Source organism: Drosophila persimilis, unplaced genomic scaffold (assembly GCF_003286085.1).
Source record: "Drosophila persimilis strain 14011-0111.01,24,50 unplaced genomic scaffold, DperRS2 tig00000606-arrow-arrow-pilon, whole genome shotgun sequence".
NCBI lineage: Eukaryota > Metazoa > Arthropoda > Insecta > Diptera > Drosophilidae > Drosophila > Drosophila persimilis.
In genome coordinates, this window is record NW_020825324.1 from 2,587,234 (window position 1) to 2,609,618 (window position 22,385).

Below are 22,385 nucleotides of genomic sequence, written 5' to 3' on the forward strand. Positions count from 1 at the left end.
TTTCCGCAGAACTCGTGCGCCACGCTCCGGTGCCCCTGCCCCCCTCTAGTCGAGCGAGGTGTTTTGCATAAACTGCTGGCTCCTTTGTGGTTTCTTCATCGAAATTATGGCACCCCAGACCCAGACCCAGACCCAGAGCCGGCCATGTGGGAACCTTTCTTCCTTCATTCCGTTCGTCAGAAAACGCTGCGCTTGCATTAAAAATGATTTATTCCTTACAATGATTATACGACAAAAAAAGTGTGTACGGCTATAAAAAAAAGTTATAAACAAAATTCGAGTGTCCCAGAGAAGAGCCTCAGCTGGCCTCAGACATCGAGAAGCTGAGGCGTCTCTTGGTGGCGTCCCTGACCTGCGCCTGTGCCTGCATCCACATGGCATCCAGCTGGCACGAGGCTTCCAGCTCCTCGCCGCCCAGTCCCAATCCCAATCCCATTGCCAGCATGGGAATCGGATGCTCCTCGTCCAGCTCGCAGTCGCTGGTCGAGTTGTGGCCGCTGTCGGGGCTGATGTGGCGGATCTTCTGGGCGGAGCGGGCGGCCGCCAGCAGCTTCTGGGCCGACTGCCGTACGCTGGAGGAGATTCTTGTCGCGATCTTCCGTTTGCGCCGCACCACGCGCTGCCTCCGCAGCTGCAGTGATCGCCTCTTCCCCTGGGACTGGGACTGCGACTGCGACTGTCCATCGACGGTAGCCGGCTGGGGGGAGCGCACCTCCCGCTCCTCGTAGCCACTCGCGTGGGGTGACCTCCAGTACTCGCAGAGGTCGCTGGCCGGGTCGAAGGCGGGCCGGTAGGTGGGCGAGTGGGTGGCGGCAGCGGCGGCGGCGGCGGCGGAGGAGGTGGTGCTGCTCAGGGGGTGGTGTCTGTGTCGCTGGCGCAGACGCTGACGCGGCTGCCTGGGGGCCGGCGCCTTGCGGGTGCTCTCCAGAATGGCGTCGATCATCCGCTCCAGGGTCACGTCTCCCATCTGGCTGGAGCTGAGCGTGGTCTGGCCGCTCTTCGTGGCAGGGGCCTGGGGCACGGGCATGGGCAGGGGAAGGGGAAGGGGAAGGGGCAGGGGCTTCTGCTCCAGGTAGCGGGGCTTCTCGAAGTAGCTGTCGGGGATGCCCATGCCGCGGAGTGCGAGCAGCGGACCCGGGATTATGGCCGCGCTCGGGGAGTACTCCGCCTCGAAGGTCGGCAGCGTGGAGGCGTAGGCGGGTGGGCGGAGTGTGGGCGTGGGCGTGGGCGTGGGCGTAGTCAGGGGCGAGGACATGATATTGCTGAGGTCCTTGAGCAGCGGGGTCCGTGGGTGCACGGGCAGGGAGCTGGCTGGCAGTGGCGTCGAGGTCAGCTGGTTCTCCTTCCCCTGTCCGTGGGCGAGGGCCAGGCAGAGGGACTTGCGCTTGAGCTTTCCCCGCAGGGCATGGAACTCGCTGTAGCTGCTTGCCCCTGATCCAGCTCCAGCTCCAAGTCCAGGTCCAGCTTCTGCTGCAGACCCAGCTCCCCTGCGCATTGGCGTGGCTGTGGTCTCCTCCATGTACGAGGGTCGGGGCTGGTTGACGGCCCACTTGAGCATCTTGTTCTCTGGCGTGGTCTCTGGCGTGGTCTCTGGCGGTGTGGGTGAGGTTGCGGGTGCTGCAAGTGTGGGAGAGGGGGAGAGAAGTGCGGTTTAGTCTCGTGCTCGAGCTGTATCTAGATACTTATTTGTATCTGTGTGCGGTTCTGTTCTGTTTGTTCTGTCTGGAATCCAGAGCTGGTCGGCTTTTGCCGCAAAAAGTTGCCGGGTGAGTTGTTCGGGAATTTTGGCGCGCTTTCTGGTGGCCTTTTCGATTGCCAAATCAGCGAAGCGGCAAAAATGAAATCAAGAAAACAAAAAGAGAGAATTCCAGGCAATCAGCCTCCCCCCGGGCAGTCGCCGCCCCGTACCCCGTTTGCATTCGGACACGAACTGGACACGGACCTCCAGTGGAATACTAATCGAATATCCCTAATTGCAAGTCCATGCTTCGCTGGCCGCGCAGAAAATGCCTCTTAATTTCACTTCAATTTACCTCTTCACAGATTTCTGTCCACTTCAAAAAAAAGCACAGATTGCACGGATTCAATGGGTGTATTTTTTCTCTATTTGCAGATGGATATTCCAGGGCCCGATCTGGGGTTCCTTCGGACGCGGCGCGAGTGAGTGTACGAGTGGTGCGCCTGCGCGCCGCGAAGTTCGTTTCGAGAGTGACTCTGTTCGGCTCTGCTCGGGTACGTCCACGACTTGGCCAACGGCGCTGAGAGCGGCAGAGACCAGAGAGAGCGCGCAGAGGGAGAGCGAGAACGTCGAGAGAGCAGAGAGCAGAGAGCAGAGAACGTGTTGCATTTTCTGAGAGCGGGAGAGCAGGAGAGCGGTTGAGCGGGTGAGCCGGACGTTGCACTGCAACAGTTTCGAGCTCTCTTCAAATCGGAAACGTGGGTGGAATGTCGCCTTGAACGGCCATGGCTGGCAAGTTATGGAATGCAGTCGATGTATTACTTCCTTAGACCATTCCAGGCAGGAGTCGGTAAGATTTATCGGTTATGTGTGTAGCTCCAGGGGAAAGTTATTTAGGACTTCCTTCAGAGCCATTATCAGTCGATTTGGTCTATATGTATTGAAAATCGTATCTGTTATGTTTACTTTTTTGAAAATCCATCCAAAGTAGCCTGGAACCTTATCTAGGTCTATATTTTTCCAGGTTTCAGTATGCATAAGAGGTAGAACCTGCAAAACTCAATCACTATATCATGGCTGACATGGGAAAAAGAGTTTGCTTCCTAGTTCCGAAGAGTTTAATTATTGATTTGTAGATTGAAATAAGATGATATATGCAGACTTAAGCTTCAAAAGAAAATATGGGTCGAACAGGAACCCTTTATTGTATTTCAATCAATCAATCAATATCTAAAAGATGTGGCTTGTGTATAGATCTATGGACATCTTTGGTGTAATCTATAAAGAAAGCGGTAGATAATGCAAAGTTATTAGACGACTAGTTTAGCCCCAAGCCTTCCCATCTGATATACACATACATATATATGCAAAGCCCAGCCAAATCTGATCAAAATCGGCTGACTATATCATATAGCTGTCATTGGAATCAGGAGGTTTGCAAGAGTTCTCGTAAAGGAACTGCCAGAACCTTCTCTCTGGTCTTCCGAATCCAATTCTATATGGTTCGTATCCCACAATCGTGTTCCAACAGCTGTGCGAATCCTGATTGAAAGAGAGAGGGAGAGGGAGAGAGAGAGAGATGGACATATCGCTGCTCCTCTGTCGAGGGGCCAGCTGTTCTCTTCGCTGCTCGGCTCGGCGCTGCTTACGCCACAAAACATAATTTTCAATTACCTTTCTCTCAGCGTGTGGCTCCTTTCACCTCTGCTCTCCTCCATCTCCATCTCCCTTTCCCTCTCTAGCTGCTTGTCCTTCCCCTGTCCCTTGGTCTCTGTTTTCCCATTTTCGCCAAGAAAAGGACAACTCGCACACATAGCACTACAGTGGGAACCGGGGGATTGTACAATTTGGCCCATTGTTTATGGGACAAGCAGAGGAGTCGTCGTCGTCGTCGTCGTCGTCGGCGTCGGCGTCAGCGTCGCTGCAGGAAAATGTTGTGGAAAATTGTGCAATTGTTTTGCAATTTATTGGTTGAAAAGGGGCTCCGTGGTTCAGGAGAGTCGCTTCCATAGCCTCTTTCACTGTCCCTCCCCCCCGTATTTCTCTCTCTCGTTGTCCATCTTCTTGCGCTTTGTTCTTCCATCTCCTTCCGCCTTCTGTATTGCCATCCTCTTCCGCTTTCTCTGCCTATCTCCTTTCTCCTTTAAGCGCAAATTTATGATGACTCTGATACCCTCTGGATGGGCAGAAAAGGAAGCATCTCTGGGAGCATAAATAGTACCTACATATATACATATATATGTATATATTTCTGATCCTACAGATCCTTCTGTTATCGCTATATCAGATAGAAAAAAACACACAAAGATATCCCAAAAATTTCAATTAGGAAAACTCTTTCGGCTCTGCAGAAATTGAACAAAAAATATCACATACCATCAATCGATCAAATTGCAAGGGTATCCAAAGCTTCGATACCGGGTACTTGCCATTGAGCGGAGAATCTCAGCAGAGAGCCAGAGAGAGAGAGAAAGATAGAGAAAAAACAGAGATAGCCAAAACGAGAGACACGAGACACTCATAAAGAAGAGGACCAGAAACCATCCCATAGAAAAGGACAGCTGAGTCTCTCGAGATCCGTCAATTATCCCCGTTTTTGGAACCTATCTACTATCTGTTTTTTGTTGTTGTTTTGTTTTGCCTAATTTATTTGGCACTTTGTGCGAAATGGTATTCGTTTTGTATTCCCTTTCAATGGCAATCGGATCACTTGCCAATGTCCGGCGGTTCGGATCGGGTCAGGTCCTGGCCTAGATCTCACGATCAGTTCCGGACCACCGAATGGGTTCCAATTTATGGCCTATGGCACCTGTACGAACAATTGGATGAGGACCTCCAAGTGATATATGTAAGTCTATTAGGCCGTGGGGGACCACCCTCAGTTGGTTCCCAGGAGAATAATCTCAAGAGAATCTCTCTTCATTCAGAATTGAAATTTAAAAGCTGAAATACACAAGGGAATTTGGACAAAGTATAACTTAGAAATCTGTATACGTCTCTCATAGCATATCCCCCGATCTAGTAAGGCGAGAAGTGGTGCCGAATACATCTCAAACTATCCTTAGTCTTAATAGATTATTGAGAGTGAAGAAATAGATTCATTTTTACTTTTAATTGATGCAAGTTTCTGGATTAGGTATATTTCATTAAGGGTTTCTTTGTTGTATACCTTGCCCCTTCTAGAATCTAGATTGTAGTTTAATTTGACTCCTTTTTAAGTTTTACACCATCTTAAACATTTATTCTAGTAATATACCATCTATTTCCATATCTTTAGGCATACAAAAACATGCTTAATTCACTTTCCAGCCAGCTGTTCTGGGCCCTGGAATATGCCTCTATGTATGATTTCTGGGTCGTTCTCACAGTCCTAATTTAAATAATAAATCTCAAACCTTCGTTTCGCAAATTTGACACTCGAGAGGCTTTGCAGGACCTCAATTTGTTCTTCCATTCACAAAAAAAACAAAAAACAAAACCAGAAACGGTTCAGCTGCCCAGAAATGTCGAGTGACCAACGATAAATCTACGGAAAAAGCGAAGAAAATGGAAATAAATCAATAATATTGCAGTGGAGGATGGCCAGCTGCGTTTTCCTTTGGCTTATGCCCTCCTTCGGAATCTTACCAATAATCCGTCTATCTGTCTTGCAGTTGCATCGAATCAAAGGCAATTTTACGCATTGGTCACTGGCCCAGGCTCGGGCTGAGGCCCAGGTCCTGAGACCAGGAAGAACCAGGAGAACAAGGAAGATAAATTAGGGCAGAGCCCGATCCCCGTTACCCGAGCCCCGACCCAGGGACAGAGGGACAGAGGAGGGTAGGAGGAGGAAGGGCAGACAGTGCGTCGCGATCCACTAATAAATTGCCCAACAATTGTGCAATTTTTCATAGACGTAGAATCCGCAAGGCGGCAGCGACAGAGGCAGCGGCAGGGGCAGCGGCAGGGGCGACCCTGACGCTAAGACTTCACGCTCGGATTTGCTACCGTTTTCGATTTTTCGCTGTCCTTTTCCAATCACTATTATTTTTTCTTAGAGGCTCTGCCTCTCAGAGTGGGATTGGCTGTCGCTTTCCCAGTCGCCCACCCCCCTCCACAAGGGCATACACTGGAAGGACGTGCGGCGGCAAGGACATCAGATAAAGTGGAAAGTAGGTAAGGGACAGAAGAAAACTAATCTTGAATCACACGCCGCACTGATAGCGCCAGGATCGGGAATCGGGAATCGGGGATCGGGGACCCACAATCCACAATCCCTGGCCGGACAGCTGTTCGGGGATTAGCACACAGCTCCTTCTGCTCCTATCTGGACTCGCACGCAAAATTATTAAAACACGGCCCTGAATTATGGGCCATAATTCAGAATTTGAACGGGACCCCCGTCCGCCGCTTAGCCGGCAAGCTATTTGTACTGCTGCCTTTCGGGCATATCCGACATTTCCCGACTCCCGGCGTCTTATTTGATAAGGCAGCCAAAAGGGAGAGAGGGAGGGAGAGGGGCAGGGAGAAAGCCGAGACCAGATGCAGCCACAGGATCCTGTGACTGTAGGCGCTCGCCTTTCATAATTTACTTTGATTGATTTGGGTAGCCCGATGCCCGATGGCCGATGCCCGATGCCCGATCCGATGTGAAGTGCTGGGATTTATTGAACTATTGAATGTGCCACTCAGGAGCCCCAGGCGGAGAGATGAAATCCAAGGATGTAATCGAAACTTAAGGAATGCGGATCTTAAGGACACGGCAAAGTTTCGATGGAGGGACATACGTGCATATGAAATGATTGGACAGAATGTTATATAAGAGCTTTTTCGTTTAAGGAAATTTAAGGAAGAAATCATGAAACGCATGATATGCTACTAAATGGATTGGAAACCCCCTTGGCTGGCTTCCAATATTACTAAGGTGAGTATTTTGTATCTGTTTTAAAGCCTTCTGTTTCGAGCCTTCAAGGCTCGAGGCTCAAGGCTCAAAGGAGGGGATACCATATACTTTCTTAACGGAATAACCCCCTATATTGGGTGATTATCATCACAATGTCTCCTTAAGCGAATGTCTTTAATTTCAGATGAGTCAGACCTAGGGATAGAACCCCTGTATGTCTCCAAAGAGATTTGAGCCAATTTTTCACAAAATACTGTCATCTAATGATTGCTTCAGAAAACGATCAATATTCGGAAAATGTATATCAATTACCACTCAATATCCAAATGGCAAGCGAGAACCCCGTGAGAGCCATTAATATGCTGATGGGCTATTTGTCAGGGCATATTCGATTGAAATCCGAACTTAAATTTCAATATTCAAAACGGTGCAAAGGGGTTTCCAAGGGAATGCGCCAGAGAGTGCACAGGAATGCAGAATCTCACATCCAAAGGTAGAGCAGAGAGCGAGAGAGAGCCAAAGGTGGTGGCGGGGAGAGTCGTTGGCCGAGGCAAGCCGATGTCTGCCGAAGCAGGGAGAGCACAGGGAGAGCTGTTGCCGAAGCAGGGACAGTCGCTGCCGAAGCAGGGAGAGCCGCTGCCGAAGCCGATCCGAGGCGACCACGACATGCGGCGTGCAGTGGCAGAATCAGTCACATTTGCACCTCTTGCACCTTCGGGACGTACTCGTTACCCGTCTCCAGCGCGATCTGCCCAAAATTCTAGATTTTTTGGAAAATTCTGTTGTTTTTTTTTCTCGCAAAGGCAAAAGCAAACGAAAGTTTTTTGAATTTTTTTTTGACTGTGAAAAACCAAGGAAATTCCTGCAACTTTGGATATCAGCAGAAACGGCAGAAAAAAGGTAAAGATAAAGTGAAGTGAAAGAGAAATCGAGTGGAAATACGAGTGCTCGTACTCGTACTCGTGCTCGTGCTCGGACTCGTACTCCCATTTCCGGAAGAACATTATAGATGCATTAAAGCAGGGGAGTGGTGGAGTGGCGGAGTGGTGGGCCTCTGGTCTGTGAGAAAATTAATTAAAAGCACCCCATAAAAATCGCATAAAAATTCATAAATTCGCGCGCGTGCGATTGCGATTTGGGGGTACGGAATCGGGGTTATTTTGTTGTTGTTTTTTGGGCTATTTGTGGGCTACCCGGGCCAAGTGCCCGAGTGGCAGATAAGTGCTCTTCAGACCAAAACGAGAGAGCGGCTGCAAAAAGCGCAAAATGCTAGCACGCATCGGAGTCCTCCACCTCCTCCTCCTCCTTCCATTTCTGCTCTCTCCGATCTCCGCATCTCCGAGCAGGGTCTTGAGTGGCCCGAGATGGGCAGAGTGTGGCAGTGCCACCATTTTGGCCGCTCCTACCACCCAAAACACGAGTCGCAGCTGGAAGTAGCTGTTGCTGTTGCCGTTGCCGTTTCCGTTGCCCTAGCCAGAGCCCAGAGCCTGAACCAGAACCTAGTTGCAAGCTTTTGCGCGCTTTTCCATTGTTTCCACGGTTCTCATTGTTGGCAGGGGCAGGAATCAGGGGCAGCCGGCTGCCGGCAGCGAAGTAGTGCGAAATCCTTGCAGAAACCATGCCGAAACCCCACCGAAACCCGTTCCCGTTCCCTGCGACACGTTAGTCGGGTTTGCCCGTCTCACATGTCCCTCTCGTTCGGGTTTCGCACACTCTGCCACACTCTAAATCGAATGCGAAGAACCCCAGCAGACAATTGCTAACTAGCCCGATCTTCCTTTGCTACTTTCAGATCCTGACACGCACAACCCGATCCACAACTTATATCCAGAGATATCGCAGCTGTCAAGATGCTCAAGTGGGCTGTGAACCAGCCCCGACCCTCGTACCTGGCCAAGGAGCTGCCAGAGGGAGCTGCCACCAACCCCAAGACATCAGCAGCAGCAACAGGAGCAACAGGAGCAGCAGGATCAGGGGCAAGCAGCTACAGCGAGTTCCATGCCCTGCGGGGAAAGCTCAAGCGCAAGTCCCTCTGCCTAGCCCTCGCCCACGGACAGGGGAAGGAGAACCAGCTGACCTCGACGCCACTGCCAGCCAGCTCCCTGCCCGTGCACCCACGGACCCCGCTGCTCAAGGACCTCAGCAATATCATGTCCTCGCCCCTGACTACGCCCACGCCCACGCCCACGCCCACACTCCGCCCACCCGCCTACGCCTCCACGCTGCCGACCTTCGAGGCGGAGTACTCCCCGAGCGCGGCCATCATCCCGGGTCCGCTGCTCGCACTCCGCGGCATGGGCATCCCCGACAGCTACTTCGAGAAGCCCCGCTACCTGGAGCAGAAGCCCCTGCCCCTTCCCCTTCCCCTGTCCGTGCCCGTGCCCCAGGCCCCTGCCACGAAGAGCGGCCAGACCACGCTCAGCTCCAGCCAGATGGGAGACGTGACCCTGGAGCGGATGATCGACGCCATTCTGGAGAGCACCCGCAAGGCGCCGGCCCCCAGGCAGCCGCGTCAGCGTCTGCGCCAGCGACACAGACACCACCCCCTGAGCAGCTCCACCTCCTCCGCCGCCGCCGCTGCCGCCACCCACTCGCCCACCTACCGGCCCGCCTTCGACCCGGCCAGCGACCTCTGCGAGTACTGGAGGTCACCCCACGCGAGTGGCTACGAGGAGCGGGAGGTGCGCTCCCCCCAGCCGGCTACCGTCGATGGACAGTCGCAGTCGCAGTCCCAGTCCCAGGGGAAGAGGCGATCACTGCAGCTGCGGAGGCAGCGCGTGGTGCGGCGCAAACGGAAGATCGCGACAAGAATCTCCTCCAGCGTACGGCAGTCGGCCCAGAAGCTGCTGGCGGCCGCCCGCTCCGCCCAGAAGATCCGCCACATCAGCCCCGACAGCGGCCACAACTCGACCAGCGACTGCGACTTCGAGGAGGAAGTGGACTCGCTGTCATCGCTGGGCGCCTGTGGCGGCCTGGGCCTGGGCATGGGTCTGGAGGCAGCCACCAAGCGGCGTCTGAGCTTCTCCTTCCAGGAAGATCTGTTCGTGGAGAAGTGAGGGAGGGCGACTCGGAGGAGACTCATCTTTGGCTGTCGACAGATAACGTTTGTTCCACTTTTTCCCACTTTTTTCGTTACACTTTGGTTGGAGGAGTATTTTTGTTTAAACATTAGAAAGAATGTGGCTAAAAGCGCAGACTTGCCTTGGTATCCATAACCATATATGTATATCCCCAGAAAATAATGATATGTTGAAACAGATTTTATAATTGATTAAGATTTTTTTTGGAAATAAAACTTTTTAGGGTAATAATCATCGGAAATAATATGGTATTTCTACTGGGGAGTGTGGAAAGGGTACAAAGAAAGAACCACCCCGAAGGAGGAGTCCTATGTTGAGTTGAAGATCCATAGAACATCTAAATGCAAATCGAGTTCTTTATGGCCTCCAAGAGGCTGAAGATACAATATTAAGTTCAGAACGAGGCTGTTATCTTCCAGATATTCCCTATAGATCCCCTATGGATATATTAGCCAAGTCTTATAGTGTCACTGTCCTTGCCACATATCGACATCAAATTGCTCTCCTTCAATCAAACAAATCTCCAATGAGAAGTGGCAGATATACTTCCCTGAAGGCTCTATCCAGTGGGTTCCTTAGAGCATCTCGCACAAAGGAACTTCCCTGCTAGGACTACATGGCACTCGACTATCCGCAGAGTGCAGTTCTCACGGCAGTCGGAGTCAGAGCCGTTCCGCCCCTGAGTTCGTGAGGACGCGGATCGGACATTGCCGATTAGTCGAACGCTGCAGGACGGTAAGGCACACAGACATCGTGTGGGTTGGGAGAGACCCACCCCCCGCGCACTGGGCGACTGGCTGAGTGATACGGCATATCCTGTGTGTCCTTCGACACGGCACTTATCACGCACCTGTGCACCACCACGAAATGGCCAGGCAGCGGACTACAAAACGGTTTGGCATTACCATAAATTTGCATAGAATATACAAAAATTCGGTTTCGCTGCTGGTTTTCCGTTTTTCCGTTTTTGTTTTGTGGCCAGGACGGGATTCGGCAAGGTCCTTGTTAGCTGTACTCGAGAGAGTACGATCCAACACATAGACCGTGACCAAGTTATGCAAGCTCTGGAGGAGGCATATGGAAAGTTGTTCGCTCTGATCCTGGCAGGGTCCAGCAGCTGCCGCCGAGGACTGGCTGTTGGCGTGGGCTGTTGCTCCCCGAGGCTCTGTTGCGTTTTTAAATGTCTATTAAATGCCTTTAAGTAAATGCCTCTGAATGGTACGGCAACGGCAACGGGGCATTGTCTGCATCGGATCGTATCCCATCCATTGTTGCACGGCTTCTGTTCGCTCAATTGAGCCGGTCCCGCTCCCGCTCCCGCTCCTCCGCCCGGCCATGCCAGCTGCCCAGTAGGTGGATGTGGATGTGAGGCTAAGGATCTGAGGATCGCTCTGTTCTGCTCTGATTTGAGGCTCTTCGGTCCTTCGGCTGTGCTAAATGTCACATAAGAGCCCGAACGTTGCGTCGGCGGTAGCCGGAACACCTTTCCGAAAATTGCGCCAAAAGGGACTGCAAGAAGTCAATGGAAGAATGGGAATAATGGGAATGAAGAATGAGGCAGCGAGGCAGCGAGGAAAAGGAAACAAAATCGCATCGTGGCATGCGTCCTGCGAGGGCGGGGGCAGTGCCAGTGCCAGTGCCAGCCCTCGGGGACAGCTGTCGTCGTCTCCTGTGGCACGTGATACACTCATTCCGCCAACGCATCGAGGATCGTCTTGAGTATTTGGCATAGGAGTGGGAGTCGCTGCATAGTGGCACGAGGAGTTGTGTGCTTCAAGTGCCTCTTGCCACATGTTGCCGCTTCAAATTGGGGCAATTTTCGGCCTAACAGGGTTAAGTGCCGGAAATTACCCCGACAAAAAGGATGTACATACTCGGTTAAGAGAAATTCGCGCAAAATATTTGCCAGTCTTTATGTACAAGAATTTCCTCCAGTCTGAAACTATATCATATATCCGCCAAAAGAAGGACAAGATAGCGACTAACGATCGTTAGATCTGCAAAGATCTGCATAGAAACGACCGATTGATCGGCAGAAGATAGTTAAGGAAATCTAAAGAGCAATCTATATCCCATCCTTTCTCTCTGTTTTAACAGGATAGGATAACAGCTGCCCTCAAATAGAGAGGAATGGGAGGAAGAACTAGTCTGATAACGATCATTAGCGGAGCTGTGAAAGATAGAGTTCAAGTCTTGCCGAAAGATGCCTTCCTTCCTTCCGAGCAACTCAATCAACGTCAGAGGGGAGCGGGAATGAATCGCAACTGTCAATAAATGGAGCACTGGCGAGGGGACAGTAGTTCCCTAATCCCATCTGACATGAGCAATAAGTAATAAGTGGCAGAATGGGAACAGTAGCCCCCGAGACCAGAGCCCAAAAGCAGAGCAGATCAGGGGAGGATCAGAGCAAGATCGGTGGAAAGTAGTCGCTTTTTTGCCAACTAAAACTATTTGTATTTGTCAGAAGGCTCTGATTTCACGGCAGCTCAAGGCACGGCTCAAGGAAGACTGTCGCGAGGGCAGGACCACGTCTGATCCTCGACGATTAATCAATGTGACGTGTGTGTGTGTGCACTCTCCCTCTCCGGCTCTGGGACATCTTGTGTTTGGTTTTTCGCGCCAAAGAAATGTCCTCGCTCTTGTCCTGTGCGTCCCTGCTCTATCCGTTTCGGTGACAGCAATTTAGTTTTATTTCTCATTTCAATTTAGCTTTAAACTTGAATGTTGGATATCCCCCACGTTGGGTCTCTCTCCGACTCTCGGCTTGGGGTGGTGCCTCGGTTCGGTTCTGTCTGTGTCCTGCGCCATCGCTTGTGTGAAAGGGTTGTCGTCGGGTCAGAGGAGCCGGCCAGGGGTAGACCGCAAGATCAAACAATCCAATCGATTTGCATAGCCCGTAAAGTCGAAAGGGTTGTCTCTGGTCCTTGTTCCTTGCTGCTGATCCCGATCAAGATTCGGCTACAGATTCCGTTTGAGATTCCGATTGCGTATGTAAATGTTGTTTGCACGACAAACTTTATCTCGAGACAATGCCAAATGCAAACTAATAGATACATTTATAGCGATTTGGGCGGGATTAGAAAGGGTCTCTCTCCGACCGGGGTAATTAAACATCTTTACGGTCAGCCAAAAGGGCCAAAGGTGGAGGATGCTGCCGCACGCAGATTGCTTTCTTTTTTCTGTTGTGTACCCAAGGCAATGGAAAGGAGTGAGAGTACTCCTGAGAGCCATGAAAGGAGTGAGTCGAGTCGAGTCGAGTCGAGGACCCGATCTTGAGCACTTAAGCCAATTTGAAGTGAACTTGTTGTTTGTTTTGTCTGTTGTCTTGTGGCTTAGATGTGGTCATGGACTTTCGCTCATCGCATTTGATCCCCTTTTGACCATAGATCTATTTATTCCACATTTGCATGTTCAATCCTGTGACGACTTACGGGTATAGCTTCCATGGCAGCAGTACCCTAAGACCTTCAGTCCTTCAGAGCTTTTAACTTTAATTTAAATATGCAATATAATTATTTACTATATAAACTGGACCCATAAGACCCAAACCAATGCCGAATGCTACCCATACTCGTACACATTTCGTTATCAAAACACAATTGCTTGAAATATTTCTAATGAATGTCCTCCCCTCCGTTTCTCCGTCCATTCCATTACGGCATTTATGGCTCCGCAGATAATCCTTGTCTGAGGTCTGGGGTCTGGGGTACACGCAATGTTTGCCCACAAAGATGGATCGTAAAAACGTGTAAAAAGTTTCGAAATATACGAGTGTGTACTTGTGTATGCCTAATGAATTGTTTCTCCCTTTAATTTGGGTCGTAAAACCCCAAAAAATTCGTGGGGTGGGGCTGCAATCGATATATGTACGTCCGTACGTAAAAGTGCAGTAAAAGTGAAAGAACAAAGGCTGGGAGATGCGAGAACTCTTCATGGATTTGGTGTTTTTACGAGCGGGATGGAAATTTTTATGGATGGATCTTCACTTCATCCATCCACACATAAATCGCAAGAGACTTTATCAAATTGTCATTAAAATCGGGAAAACCTTCGGGGCGTGTGGCAATGAGAGAAAGGCAGGAAGGAGGGACTACAATTTTGATTAGCCAGCGATCGGTTCGGTATCGCATCCTAACGGAGTCATAAAATTGCACCTTGGTCCGATGGCAGCTGATGCGGGTCCCTCGTACCTCCCTACCCTTCCCTTCCTCCATTCAATACCATTCCCATTCCCATTCGCATTCGCATTCACATACTCATATCCATATTCGAATTCCCATTCGCTTTGTCGTTGTGCAGTCGTCGGGACATGTGCGAAAAGGAATCGGTATTGGAATCGGAAATTAGCGTATTCAGTGGGGAAATTAGCCAGAGCCTGATTATGCTGGTTGCAAATGAAATATCCTAAATTATGAGGCATTCACACTCGCACTCGCACTCGCACTCGCATCAACCTGCCTCTGCCTCTGGGCCCTGGACTATGGGGGTACCATCGAAAACATACAATATACAGTATAGAAAACGAGTGTTTCCTTGCCCTCATTCCCTCATTCTCTTCTCTGTTTGGGTATCCTTTTCTGCTGCCTCGTGGCACCTGTCTTCATTAGTTTGCTCTCCTTCGGAGCCCTCGATAAGCAATCAATAGAGGGAAACGCGAGGAGTCAGCCAGTGTCTGTTTGTCTACAGGTGCAAATGGCTGGCTGGTTGGCTGCCTGCTCCAATTTGTATCCAGCCAGTCGCTCCCTTAGGGCTGTACACATAATTCCAATGGCTTTTGCATATTGATTGGGCCTAATCCAGGCCACTTGTCGCAGGTACAGGTCCCTCTATAGCTCCATATTCATCTCCAGCTGCTGTCTCCGAAGTCTGGACCAGGCTGGAGGCGGAAAATGCGAGGGAAATACTTTCTGGTTCTACTGATCTTTTGCTTTAACAGTCCATATTGCTCCGGTTCGAGATGTGTAAAGCGTTATTTCTGGTTTCTTGAAGCATTCGATAAATTCTAGAAGTAAATGGTCACGTATCCCGATTGCGATTCCGATTCAGATCAGTTCCCATCGGGCTATAGCAAAGAGGTTCCATCATTTGCTCATTAGACATCTCTCTCTCTCTCTCTTTCTCCCTCTCTGGTTGTGGTTCTGGTTCTCTATACCTGCCTGAAGTGCTAATCCCGAGGCAGGATTCCTTCGCTGTATCCTGTGTCGAATGCGAACCAGTTTTCCGCTTCGCTGCAACTGACGCATAAATTGCGGCATATCCCGTTCCTGCCTCGTCTAAAACAGGACATGCCGCACACCCTCTCCCTCCATCTCCATCTCCATCTTTCAGAGTTTTTCTTTCCAGACACCAACATTTCCAGTTGGTTTTCCACATCTAACATTTGCCCGGGCCAAGTGGCCAAGGGAATGGCTATTCAAATTGTTTGCCCTGGCAATATGGCACGGTGATTTTTCATTTCTTGGGCAGCAGCAGCAGCAGCAGCAGCAGAATCGGAATAGGGATGGGAATGGAAGAGCAAATGGAAATGGAAATGGGGATAGGAATACGACAGGATCATAGATCAGTTTTATGGCGCTCTGTGGCAGCCGCTCCTCCAGCACCTGTTCCCCAAATGCAGGTGCCATCAATGGCATTTTCCTGACATTTACATAAGTGGCGCGTGGCTCCAGGAGCAACCTGCTGCTCCTGCTGCTGTCCTTAGATCCTCGTCGTAAGGACGATAGCCCCGGGATCCTTCCGCATGACAATGCTAAGTGGATATCCCCCTCCCCTCCTCTGCTGGGCATCTCCCTATCTCTGTATGTTGGTCTGTCGTCATCTCATCGACCCTCATCAAATGCGTCGATTTTTATGTTTCCTTTCGAATTTTTCACGCTGCATTTTCCGGTGCTGCTGCTGCTCGGCTCGTTTTCCTTCTGCTGACCAGCGGGCAGCCGGCAAGGGTTGCAAATGACCGCCTGCCAGGCCGAGTAGGTTTTCCCTTTCGGGCAAGTTCAATATTTTCCCAAGACGCTAGCGGCACGCGCTTTTCCTGGCCAGTGGCCGCTCAGCCATTGTTCCAACCCTTTGACAACTGTGTTGTGACAGCGGACAGCAAACAGAACAACCAGAGGACAGGCCACAGCCCACAACGGGCTAGTGCCTGGACCTTGATTCCACCCAACAATTGAAGCATCAATCACGAGGCAAGCCGCGATATGACAGCCAGGGAAACCGCTTCCGGGCGATTAGTTTTTGGTGGACAGAGTCGTGTCCCCAATCTATGGGAGAAAACAAAGAGAACTAAACCACTTACCTTTTCGAGGTTGAAGCCAAAGAAAGGGCTTTACATCTTCATAGTTTTACTTACCTTTAGATTGGTTTTGCATTTGAATTCTTCTCTAGATTCATTGGGTAGGAAAGGTACTCATTCTTCTCTCTTATTTATTGAGCAGCAGGTTTGGCTTTTGATTGATATTCGATTTCGTTTTGAGAATCCCATAAAGGTGGCACAGAAACATGTACTGATTGTAGCTCTTAATTCGTATACATTCTTACATAGGAATAAATATCTCATAGGTAAGTACTTACCTTACTTGTAGGTAGAGAAGATCTCGCATCAAGTTGAGGGAACCTTTATTTTGTTGAACCACCATCGTTCTGGTCGTCCCAGGTGACGGAGCCCCATGTGCCACCGTCCGCAATACCAGTTCCAGTTCTTCCAGTGGCGACTGATCTATCAAGAGCCTTTGACAACTGCTTCGAGGGTTGAGATTCCCGTACATGTCCTGTTCCCGAATCACTCAGTTTTGTTCCCAAAAAAAAAGAAGAAGAAAAGCGTATTCGTATCCTTTCATTTGCATTTAACCCTTTTCCATTGATGGCCGCCGCGGGGTTTCCACTCGGTCGTCACCAGCCAGAGACTCTGCGTACTTCTCGGAGAACGTGGTTCTCCTCCTCCTCCTCCTTCTCCTCATCCGATCCGCTCCGCTACGCTCCTCTTTGCCGGCCTCTTACTTGATTTTAATTTGATTTTTTCCTCTTCGGTTTCTAATATTTCGCCTGACATTTTCGTAGTTTTATTATGAAAATAGTTTTGGGTTTTTTTTTGTCGTTTTGTCGCTTTGTCGCTTTGAATCCTGTCCTGTCCTGGTTTCTTCTTCAATTAAATATGCAAATGTCCCGGATGATGCTGCAGAAATGTCAACAAGAAACGATTCTCGTGTGATATATCTCCGAGTGGGACACTTGAAGTTGCGCTTAATTAACTAATTGCCAGCCCAGCGGAATGGGCTGGGAACTTGCTTAGGAAATGGAATGGAAGCTGCCACTGGGACTGGGACTGGATCTGGGGCAGGCATCGGGCATCCTGGCAGATGGCAAAAGTCACATGTAATTCGTGCTCGATTAAGTTTTAGATCTTAAACTAAGATGTGAGATTGCTCAAGGGGTTTTCTTTTGACTAGGAAACCTTTACAAATGTATTAGAAAAGGGTGGAATGAAGGCAACCAGACCTGAGGTGGAACAACCCGAGGACTTTGATTGAGATATGAGCAAGGCTAAGGAAAAGCTCAGATCAAGACAAGGAAAATAAAGGATTTTCCACTAGATTTAACTTAAAAATAGTTTTCGTTGTTTCGGTAAGACGTGTCCTGCTACAGGTCTTCTCCGATGGCTGCACCCACTTCTTGGGTGTTCTTATGCCTCGGTTGTCAATGGAAATTGAAGCATTTTGTGGACGATCCTTATTATGAAATACATGCATGCATCTAGGGAAAATAGGAGTCGGAGTTTACCTGAAAAGTATACAAAGTGTTTTAATAATAGTTTCGTATGGAGATGTGTTTTAAAGATCATATTGGATCTCAATATAACATAAATATGAATGTATCTATGATATCAAGAGCTCACTCACTTGTTACGCATATCGCCTGCACTACTTGTCGCCTGGCACCGCTTTCCGCCTTGCACTGCTTGCCGTATTGATGACCACCTGCTTCGCTCAAACTCACGCAGAAAAAAAGCAAAATAAAAAACACAAGCTAGAAGGTAGCATCCAAGTATTTCGCTCAAATGTTTTCTTGTGCTATTTTCACACTTGCTGCGATCTTTTGTTAATTTTTCCCAAACTTCTGGCTCTCCTCACATATGGCTTTGCATTTTCCTGCCTTTTCGACCATTTTTCTTGATTCTCTTCGCACTGCATCCCACTACTACTCGCGTGTAGTGGGAGGGGGAAAGGGACAAAACTTGACGAATTTTCAAGCACACACACACGCACGCAAAAAACACAAAATAACGAAACAAAAACACATTTTTAGATTTTTACACATGAAAAGAAACAATTTACGCAAAAATAATATGTGTTTCTACGTATGTATATTTATTTAAGAGAATATACATATCACAAATTGCGGCACTTTTTCTTCGTCGCCACTTTCTTCGTGCCCATTTCTGCGCCCCCGCCCATGATCAAACACATTTTCTTGCACCAAAACACCTTTTTTGTACACCTCCTATCTTCACTGCACTCCCGCGCGATATTTTTCGCGTTGAATTTTCCTCCATTTTCCCGATTTTCACCAATTGAAACGCGGAGCCGACTAACAGACGCGCCGCCTTGGCCGGCAAAAAAATTTGAGTGAGAGCCGTGCAAGTGCGTTCATTCTTTGATCTCCTGCTCCTCTTCCTATTTGGTCGCTCTCCCACTCCCTCTCCGAGTGCTTTGGCTAATCCATGATAGAATCGTGCAAGGTGGTCCGCTGCCGTCTTGTTTTGGTCATCACACCAGCAAACTTTGTTCTTCTCTCTCCTTCTGTACCGCTGAGCGTAAGTCTCGAAAGAGAGTAGGCCTTGCCTAATCTCATCATGGGCAAAAATACTCGAGAGAGCGTGGGAGTGAGTGCAAATTGGAAGAGAAGGAGTAGATCAAAGAATGGACGCATTTGCACCGCTCTCACTCAAATTTTTTTCCCACGGTCAAGGCGGCGCGTCGTGAGTCCGCTCCGCGTTTTTATCCGGGAAAATCGGGAAAATGGTGAAAAATCCAACTGGAAAAATGTCGCGCAGGTGTGGGAAGTGAAGTTCAGTGTATTGGTTCGGTGATTGAATACAAAAAAGTGTGTTTTAATGCTAGAAAATGTGTTTGATCAAGGGCGGGTGTACGGGAAGAGGCAAAATGGCAACAAAAAGGCAGCTCGGCGAAGGAAAAGTGCGGCAAAGTGTGATAAACATATACATATACATATATTTATTTGATTTATTGATTTATTTGATATATACATTTGTAGATAGACATGCTATTTTTGCATAAATTCTTTTTTTCATGTGTAAAAATCCAAAAATGTGTTTTTGTTTCGTTATTTTGTGTTTTTTTCCGTTTGATCACGTGAGTTCCAGCAATGTGTGTGTGCGTGTGTGTGTCAAGTCTTGTCCCTTTCCCCCTCCCACTACACGCGAGTAGTAGTGGGATGCAGTGCGAAGAGAATCAAGAAGGAATGAGTGCTCTCGTTCCAAGTGACGTTCATGAAGGGGTGAGGCACTCCCAATGCTGCTGATCTGACACGAACTTCCGCCCTCTTGTGCCTCACCTTAAATTAATAAACGAATGCCTAATATGCAAGCTCGGAAAACGCAACGGAACAAGATTATTGGTAAGTGAGAGAGAAATTGTAATTTTATTTAATGATTTTAAGGGAATATGCACTTGATTTTTGTACCCGATACTGAAAAAGGGTGTGGAAGGAATGCAGGATGAAGCGTTTCCGACCACGAATAGTCGAGTCGATAGAGCCACGTCTCTCTGTCCGTCTAGAGCTGGTGCTGCCCAGACTCCTGTTATATGGCCCCGCCCCCTATCGTATATGTATCCTCGATGATTGTTGGCTTGGAAATGGGGCATTTTATGGGGAGCTCTACTATATACCATATAGTATTGTACTATATATAGGCTTATGTACACTTCCAAGCATTGTTCTTGTAATTTCACAACAAAAATGGGAATAAAATCTAAGCATGAAATTGAAAGTTTCCAAGCCACTGGGTCCGATTCCTGCGATTCCTGCGATTCCTGCAATTCAATCAGAGAACAAAAAGTGCGGCAAGAAAACAAAAATAATACTCGTCGGGTCGGGAGGAAGGCAGGAAATTAAAGGAAAGGCAAGGAATGGAAGAGAGAAGAAAAAAACGTAAACTAAATAATTACAAGGCCTGCCAGCCAGTCAACAACAACAACAGAACACAACACAGAAATCACTATAATAAGGAAACGGACAAATCCTTGACACCCATGGCAAAAGGACACCCCATACCATACCACGGCCTGGCCGTGGCGTGAGTCCCCGGCTCGGTCTTCGGTCCGAAAGAAAACGAAACGAAATCGAAATCCCAAAAAATGTAATGTAATTGCAGTTGCAACAACAGAAGAATAAAAAATGGGAAAAAAGAAAACTAGACCAGGACCTTGGTGTGTGTTTTTTTTTTTTTTTTTTCTTTTAGCGCCGAGGGGTGAGCATGCCCCTACCCCCGTTGTGGCTGCGGCACAGCTACCCCTTGCCTCTTGCCGCGGCCTGCCCCTTGGGAAAGTCTTTCGCTCTGGCGCTGCTTTCTTTGCTTGATTAGATTTGATTTGTGTATTTGTGGCATTTCACTTTCGCCATCGCCATCGCCATCGCCATCGCCATCGCCATAGCCATTCCCACTCCTTGCCACACCGATGCCCATTTCCGGATCCCATTCCAGGACCTATTCCCTTTTCGGTTCATGCTGCTGCGAGCTACATTTAATTTCTAAATTATCGACACGACCATGGCAATGGGCGTGGATTGGCTTGAGAATCGGTATCGAGATCGGTGCCAGGATCCGGGACTCGGCCCCCCTTTGCGTGTTGCTGTTTTTTGTTTTGATTAATCAAATTATATAGAGCTTTGCGGGAATCGGCATCGGAATCTCAATCAGAATCGGGGGCAGGAGCAGGAGCAGGATCAGGAGCAGGGGCAGGGGCAGGGGCACTCCAGTTTCTCGCTGGAAAAAAAAGAACATTGCACTCGGAAAGCCTCTGCTAATGAGGCAATTTAAATGCTAATACTTTGCCCAACAAAATATCAAATTATAATCCAAATCTCACCGCCCCGATGCGTGTGCGCCCCCCTGCCACAGTCGCTGCCACTGCCACTGCCACTGCCACTGCCACTGCCAGAGGGGTTGGCTTTATAATTATGGAATATGAATATGAATTTAAATATGAATTTGAATTGTGAATTAGTTGGGAATTGGCTTTCGGCTTTTGTGATTCAAATCGAAGCCCTAATACGACAGTCGGCCGATGGATCGGTGGGGACACACGCCACACATCGCCATCTCTGGCGATCGCCTCTCTGCCGCGGCCAAAGTCCGTTAAGTTTGGTGTTCTATTTGTTGTTGCTGCTGTATCTGTTTGGTGGATTGTTGGCAGACCTAAGCAAACAACGTCACAGGAGCAGCAGCAGCAGCAGCAGCAGCACCACCACCACCACCACCACCACCACTAAGCTGCCGCTGGACCTGCTGGCCGCAAGGATGACCGCATTGTGAGCGCGTGCTTGGGGTCAAAGGGGACACGCTCGCATCTGCAACTGCATCTGCATCTGCATCTGCAGCTGACTTTCCCGAATGGCAAACAATGAAACAGAAACAGAACAGAGAGCTCTCTGTTTACCATTTTCCATTCCGTGTGCCGCTGTCTGTTTTTTTTTTCGTTTTTTAATAAATTAAACAAATAGAGGAAAACGCGCTTTCATATTTTGTCATCTGTTGTTTGCTTTTCCATATTTTTCCACAAGGCGCGCACGCTCCCGTGCCACCGAAGCCCCGAAGCCCCGAAGCCCAGGGCCAGAGATGATAAACGATGTCGCTAAGCCGCGACAATATCGGCTATTAGGGTAATAATTTGTGGGATTAGGAGCTGGACTTGGACTCGGCCTCGGCCTCGGACTCGCACCTAGAGCTACCCCCAGAGTCGCGGCAGAGTCGCGGCTGAGTCGCGGCAGAGTCGCGGCAGAGGTAGAGTTCAGTTTCCGTTGGCCCAGCGGGTCCTGCTGTGGGTCCTCTCGGCCCCTCGGGGCGAACTACTTGCTCTTGCGGTTTTGGGAAATTATTTCGAATTATGACATATTAAGATTTATATTTCAGCGCGCGGAGGGAGGGGCACAGGGGAGAGCGAGAGTGAGCGAGAGAGTGAGAGAGTGAGAGAGTGAGAGCTTGCCAAAATGTGAGCGCGCACAGGAGGCGGCCGCAAGACGCGACACGGCGCTCCTGCTCGGGTTTCATCCTTCGTTCTTCCTTCGCTGCACAATCGGCGCCCGCTCTGCCGACTTACAGCTGTTCCTTGGAGGGACCTCGACCTCGACATCGACATCGACATCGACCTCGACTCGTGTATCATCCAGCGAGGCCGAAGCCATTATTATTTCATATTTTGATTTATTGTTTTGCTTATTGTTTTGCAATACATTCACAGCAGATTTTTTTTGGCAAATGCCGTTGCCGTTGCCGTTGCCGTTGCCTTGTCCTCATCCTTTTGTTCCTCCGTTGGCTACGGCCTTGCGGTCTGCCTCCATTTTTGCGATTTTCGCCCAGCAATTTATGTAAATTTTTCCCAACCGAAATTTCGTTTTACGCAGCCAGGGGCATGGCTCTAACGGAATTCTAAATGGATCCTTTGCAGCAGGAGGCACTCCCTTTGGGCATCCTTTGGGTAGCTGGCAGTTCACCAAAAACTCTCCAAAC

At 49.2% G+C, this 22,385-nt stretch overlaps 2 protein-coding genes across 2 annotated transcripts; one reads left to right on the forward strand and one right to left on the reverse strand.

Annotated features, from left to right (window-relative positions):
* Positions 1-298: 298 nt before the first annotated feature.
* On the reverse strand, positions 299-1,558 carry LOC6597765. The gene is made up of 2 exons (XM_002022860.2): positions 1,479-1,558; positions 299-1,424 (listed from the first exon to the last, which is right to left on the reverse strand). The coding sequence occupies exons 1-2, from the start codon at positions 1,556-1,558 to the stop codon at positions 299-301; spliced, it is 1,206 nt and encodes a 401-aa protein (XP_002022896.2).
* A 6,852-nt stretch (positions 1,559-8,410) lies between these two features.
* On the forward strand, positions 8,411-9,675 carry LOC6597767. Its single transcript, XM_026990770.1, has one exon. The coding sequence runs from the start codon at positions 8,411-8,413 to the stop codon at positions 9,614-9,616; it is 1,206 nt and encodes a 401-aa protein (XP_026846571.1). The 3' UTR covers positions 9,617-9,675.
* Positions 9,676-22,385: the final 12,710 nt, after the last annotated feature.

Coding starts and splice junctions, on each gene's coding strand:
- LOC6597767 (XM_026990770.1), top strand. CDS start 8,411: ATGCTCAAGTGGGCTGTGAACCAGCCCCGACCCTCGTACCTGGCCAAG.
- LOC6597765 (XM_002022860.2), bottom strand. CDS start 1,558: ATGCTCAAGTGGGCCGTCAACCAGCCCCGACCCTCGTACATGGAGGAG. Junction 1,425..1,478: donor CCAATGCGCAGGGGAGCTGG/GTCTGCAGCAGA, acceptor ATCAGGGGCAAG/CAGCTACAGCGAGTTCCATG.